The 6,447-nt window shown below is 37.6% G+C and overlaps 2 protein-coding genes across 3 annotated transcripts in view; both read right to left on the bottom strand.

Annotated features, from left to right (window-relative positions):
• LOC138959589 (uncharacterized) overlaps positions 1–3,772 on the bottom strand; it is a 25,921-nt gene extending 22,149 nt beyond the window's left edge. The window contains exon 1 of one of the 2 annotated variants that reach the window (XM_070331132.1): positions 3,535–3,772. In XM_070331132.1, coding sequence (XP_070187233.1) covers positions 3,535–3,574 — 40 coding nt within the window. In that variant the 5' untranslated portion in view covers positions 3,575–3,772. The remainder of the gene's footprint in view (positions 1–3,534) is intronic. The other variant, XM_070331133.1, reaches the window with a different exon arrangement.
• The window catches only part of LOC138959591 (flagellum-associated coiled-coil domain-containing protein 1-like), an 81,932-nt gene that overhangs the window by 31,206 nt on the left and 44,279 nt on the right, over positions 1–6,447 (bottom strand). The gene's annotated exons all lie outside the window — the stretch shown is intronic.

Here is a 6,447-nt window from a genome sequence, read left to right as displayed (position 1 = left end):
GGTTAGTGCTATGACTGGTTGGTCCTGTGTCAGAATAATGTGACTGTGTGAGACATGAAGCCTGTGCTGCGACTTCTGTCTTGTGTGTGGCGCACGTTATATGTCAAAGCAGCACCGCCCTGATATGGCCCTTCGTGGTCGGCTGGGCGTTAAGCAAACAAACAAACAAACAAACAAAACGTAACTTCGGTCGACGGTCGTTATTTCGGCCAATGCGTCACCTTTTCGTACATCTTGTATTGCAAGTTTCGTAAGTTTGTTGTCAGGGGATATACTAGACTAGCTTGGCCACTGCATGAGGCTTACACAGCCAGAGAGTTACTTTTCAATTGTCTTTGGGTCAGTCCCACAGAGACCCTGTGATTTATCACTCTGACGCAGAAGTTTCCATTGACACGGTTTCATAAAGAGCGATCAGATTATTGTCACTGTGGCTCTGGAGTTCGACAGGGTGAAAATTTGTCACCAGTATTGTTTGCCATATATCTAAATGACTTAGAAACATTTTTGTCAGAGAGGATCGAAGGCCTGCCATCATTAGCACATGACGTAAGAATTCTTGCCATGGAGGAAGATGAAGAAATGGTAATGTTAAAAATGTTCCTTTTATTGTACGCCGACGACACAATCATCATGGCAGAGACAGCAGAAGCTTTACAGTTGGCATTAAATACTCTTTCTGAATATTGCGAGCATTGGGATTTACGTCTGAATTCAGGAAAAACAAAAGTATTAGTATTTTCTCGCGGGAAAATACGAAATATTCCCACATTCGTTTATGCAGGTCAGAAATTAAAAGTGGTTTTTGGCTACCAGTATTTAGGATTGCATATGAATTATGATAATAAATTCAATGTAGCCCAAAAATGTTTGTATGTAAAAGCCTCAAGGGCTATGTTTGGCCTTTTGAAAAAATGTAAGAAGGTAATACTACCCCTAGATATCCAGTTAGAATTGTTTGACAGGATGAGTGTATCAATTGTATTGTATGGATGTGAAGTATGGTGTCCTGGTATGCTAAATCTAGCTTCAAAGCTGCAATTAAGATTTTATAAAATTGTTTTGAAGTTGGGTAAGTCAACTCCCAGCAAAATGGTCTATGGTGAAACTGGACAGTACCCACTGGAAATGCTGGCGAAAAATAGAATGTTAAATTGCAGGTATAAGTTTTCCAGAATAGTGTATCGTTTTTTGTATCGCCAGTATGAAGAGAATATTTATAAATCACCTTATTTGAATTGTATAGAAACAACGCTAAATAACCTTGGCCTAAGTGGAATGTGGATAAACCAGTGGAAGCTGAGTTGTTCTAGCCACTGGTTCAAACTAAAAACATTACAGTGTTTGAAAGACCAATATGTACATATATGGTTTTCTGATTTAAATGCTAGTGAGATGTTTTATAACTATCGGCTTTACAAACAGACGTTTATGCTCGAAAACTATTTGAAAGTACTCCCACACAATTTGGGAATTATATTTTTGCGCTTTAGAACGCTAAACCACAAGTTACCAATTCAGACAGGAAGGTTTATAAATATAATACAGAGGGAAAGAGTGTGTACAAAGTGCAATAATGGCGATATTGGTGATGAATTCCATTATGTGTTTAACTGCAGTTTCTTTAACGAATTAAGACAAAAATGTATCCCACTCAAGTATCGAACAAATCCAAATGTAATAAAATTTGAACTTTTATGTTCAACAACAAATAAAAAGGTATTGTCAAATTTAATTCACTTGATAAAGGGTATTTCAAAAGAATTTTAAACAGGTGTTGATAGGGGGGAAAAAAAACACGGCACAAAACAAGAAAAAAATAATGATTTAGAAGCAGATTGTAGTTTTTTATTTTTATTTTATTTTTTATCCACACTTAATGTTACGCCATATACAACGAGAACGATTATTTTGGACATAGAGAATACTACATGGCTTGCTGTGTCGTACCAGATTTACACGAGTTGTTTTTTTAAATATTGAACTGCGAGCGAAAGCGAGCTGTTCACTATTTGAAAAAGCAACGAGTGTAAATCTGGTACGACACAGCAATCCATGTAGTATTCTGTTTATCCTACATACTCTACTTACGTGTATTTTACTGAAAAATAATGTCCTGCATTCGAGGCAGCTAAATTGAAGACGCTTGTTTTGGAACCTCGATCTCTTCTAAAGCCTCGTGCAATCTATTACGTCAAAGCAAAAAAACGTCAATCTGAAAGTGTGGCGTGACGTGTTAGTTATAAAAATTCATCGAGGGTAATTAGCGAGCGCAATTTTTGTTTCTATAATGACGTTTGTCTCGGTGACTTTGGCATCATAAGTAGTGGAAAAACAGGTCCCTGCCAGACTTGCTTGACATGACCTCATTTACATGATATACACACGTGTGATTTGAACGATTATTATCTCACGGGTGTCTCTCTCACGTATGTAGGATAAATTTGATTTCCACATTGTAAAACAAGTTATTTGATATTTTATTTTTACAGCGGAGCGGGTTTGTGTGTATGTATTGATGGAATAACCTGCATTCCTCTCTTTATTGTTCTTGTATTTTTGTATTTATTAATTTATTTTTTTTTCTTTTCATGTACTCCCATGGGGTTCCTTGAAAATAAAATTTGACTTTGACTTTGACTTTGGTTTAATGGTTTTATGCCCTGGACGCCCGGAAAATGCGGACAAAGACAAAGACATTAAAATATTTACGAACACGTTGTATACACGTGAGCCTATTTCCACTATTTCTGGCTATCATTTGCTCTGTATTGTCCCTATGTGCCTTTCTTGAATTAACAATAGCATAATTACACGGTGGAAAAATCATTAAATCATTTCGCACCGGTTTGGTTCATTAGACTGTAATAAATCACTCCGTCTTTGGCATCTGTAGATTGATCAGACTGCAGACTAGTGAGTATTGCTACGCTTAATTGTTTGCAGGTTGACCCGTTTAAACAAAATATCACAATGCATCAACAACAACAAAAACACAATCACCAACCACCACCACCACAACGACGTACACTAATGAGAACGTCGCATCATGCTTCATTGTCAATTTGTTTTAAAAACACACACACTATCAAACATTGAATTTATTAGAGTTTTCACTGAGTCGTGTATTGGTTGAATGAGAGTTCGGGTGCATAAAACAGACAAACACATGGATATAATCAATGAGGACGACTCCTTTGTTTACTCGGTTAGTTGGTCATTTAAGATAAAAAAAAATCAAACATAAACAAGCAAACAAACAAACAAGCATACAACAAACACACAAAATAAACAAACTAGCAAACACAAATAAGGAAGGAGAGAAGGAAAGAAAAATTAAAAAAATACAAACAAAATACACCAAACACAACGGTTCTCTGACGTGTACATTATTAATTCAACACTAACATCAACCCGTTCCGGCACACATTTAAACACGCAGGCATACGGCTAAGAAGAAGACGGAAAGACAAAAAAAAAGAAAGATATTTCAAATCGGGTGAGCAACACAAAAAAACACAACTTAATTCTTACCTGCAAGGCTCAGAAGAAAGAGAACGGTGGCAGCACCCATTGTTTGTATTTATCTTCTGTCCTGCTCCTTCGCGTCAAAACCTCCTCCACAAGGGACAATATAGTTTTTCTGCCATCCAAAGGCATACACCACAGCTTTCTTCCTTCGCTTTGGACAAGACAGACGGGGACAAAACCCAATGATATTCAGTGGGACCCCACTATCCCATGATGTGGCGTGAAGCAGAAGTTTATTGGACCCCCTTTCAGCCAGGGCTAGAAGGGCACTGTTGGATTCATGTCGGAAGAAATAAAGTTTATTGAAGAAGTCGTTAAAACCCTTGACGTCGCGGCTTGGGATGGTGGGGTTACGGTTAGATGCGGCCGGAGGATAAAGATGCACGGTTTTGACAGTGGGAGGCACGATACGGTGACGGTCGTTGGGTATTCAGAGCTATAACCAGTTGTGTCACGTCACTGAGTCCACTGTACGTTCACCTACGTAGATGTTCGTGTTCTGCTGAATCATAGGACGAATAAAGCTACGAATTAAGATTCAAAATCCTGAGGAGAAAATAAAACAAAAAGTTAAAGGAAAGGTCATTTTGACTTGGCCGCAGGAGTCCGCGTTCTGTCTTTCCGTTTCCGCATTGTTTTTTCTGGGTGTATTTTTTTGCACTTCACATGATTTGTTTGCTTGTTAGTTAGTTGGGGCGGGGATATAGCTCAGTTGGTAGCGCGCTGGATTTGTATTGAGTTGGCCGCTGTCAGCGTGAGTTCGATCCCAGGTTCGGCGGAAATTTATTTCACAGAGTCAACTTTGTGTGCAGACTCTCTTCGGTGTCCGAACCTCCCCCCGTGTACACTACATTGGGTGTGCACGTTAAAGATCCCACGATTGACAAAAGGGTCTTTCCTGGCAAAATTGCTTAGGCACAGTTAATAATTGTCTACCTATACCCGTGTGACTTGGAATAATAGGCCGTGAAAGGTAACTATGCGCCGAAATGGCTGCAATCTACTGGCCGTATAAAATTTCATCTCACACGGCATCACTGCAGAGCTCCTAGAACTGTACCCACGGAATATGCGCGATATAAGACTCATTGATTGATTGATTGATTGATTAGTTTGTTAGTCTGTTTGTTTGTTAGTTAGTTTGTTTGTTTGTTTGTTTGTAGTGTTGGTTGGTTGGTTTTTCTCTCTATCTGTCTGTCTGTCTGTCTGTTTGTTTTGTTGTTTGTTTGTTTCTTTCTTTTTTGATAGTTTCTATGCTTTTATTTGTCTTTCTTTCAACCAATTTTAAGTATGAAAATCTACATACCCCAAATCCTCATGTCTCACTCCCTCGAAAACCTCTTTCAGTCTCTCCTGAAATTGTAAAACGAGACTACAAATAAAAGGTTATGCTCTATCTGAATCCAAAATTACATCTGTTGATCTCTTGCGATCGTTCAACGCCGGAAACAGCAGTGACAACACAATGAACTATGAATTCAATCGCCGCACATCGTAGTGCATTTACGTTTGTACACATGACAGCAATAGTGACAATTGTCCGAACATAAACGACACAATACAGTAATAATATGCACAAAATTGTAACCGAATACAACGGTTTGGTACACCTTTTTCGGCTTGCTCTTCCTGGCGAAAAAGCATTCGCACCTTTATGAGCTTTTTATGTTTGGTGTATATCGAAAACAGTCACTGATGTCAGTTTTGGGGCGGACTGGATTGTCTTGATTTCTTTCTTGGCTTGGTCGATTTAATTTCTATATCATCAGTTGTGCCTGTACGGGTATTTTGACAAAATATTTGTTTTCTGTATTCCCCAATTGTGGTCCAGCAGATGTTCTAGCTGTTCCATGATAATTCCGGAAGTACTGAAAAACGCGTGACAGTGATGTTATAACAATGTTGTAATAGTCTTGGCCAAAATATTGCTTGGATATGAAGCACTTTGCTATTTTTTGTTTGTTTCTTTTCTTTTCTTTACACATCTCCGAAAGTAAATAAATAAATGAATTAAATGAATAAACAAAAAATTATATACATAAATAAATTAGTTTATTTTTTATATTTTGTTTATAGACAATTGAATGAACAAATTCATAACAGATAAATACATAAATTCTACGATGAGAATATGCAAGTAAGCCAGTATAGATATACATCTTTAAATAGATAAATTATAATTAACATAAATGAATAAAAACATATATTAAAAAAAAAGTAATTAATACATTATTTAAAAAAATTCCTACATATTCAGATACTTATATTAAGGAGACTAAACTGAGAGAAAAAAATCAGAAATCTATCATTTTGGCTTGTAAACTTCTATGCATGTAAGATGCCCAAAACCATGAGAAATTACCGGTCATATACCTTCAGGTTTGAAAACTGACGACAGAGATCGTTTAAGTCTGAGGTTTTCACCTGGATAACGGTAAAGAGTTTTGCAAGTATGACAAGGCTTTGCCGCAAAACCGTCTTCTCTGCAGTTTGAGGAAGACGACAGATGCATCATTGAAGCATTTTGAGTGTACGGTCGCGCCTTTCCTGTGAGAAGGAATGTGTCTGAGTTTGCACGCAAATGGCTTTTTCACATTTTTCTTGTTCAAAAATGTCACCTCTGCTGCTCGTAGATACAGTGAGGAGTTGAACACTATTGATCTGGCCGTTTGGGTGGAGTTTCTGGCGAATTTGACGAATTATACAAATCTGGGGAGTCAACTTTACCTTAATCTAGACGCACAAGGCACGATTTCCTCGTAAAAGCAACACAAGTATGTCAGTAAAATAATTAAATCGAAGTGAGTGAATGCGTTTCAAGGCCATCACAAAGAATGCTCTTTCTTTGCCTATTCTACGATATTTAATAAAGCTTTTAAAACGCTTTGCTTTTGCACAGTGTAGGCCTCCTACGCG

This window comes from Littorina saxatilis, linkage group LG2 (genome assembly GCF_037325665.1).
Source record: "Littorina saxatilis isolate snail1 linkage group LG2, US_GU_Lsax_2.0, whole genome shotgun sequence".
Taxonomy (NCBI): Eukaryota; Metazoa; Mollusca; class Gastropoda; order Littorinimorpha; family Littorinidae; genus Littorina; species Littorina saxatilis.
The sequence above is the reverse complement of the archived record's forward strand: the minus strand, read 5'-3'. Positions and strand labels throughout refer to the sequence as shown.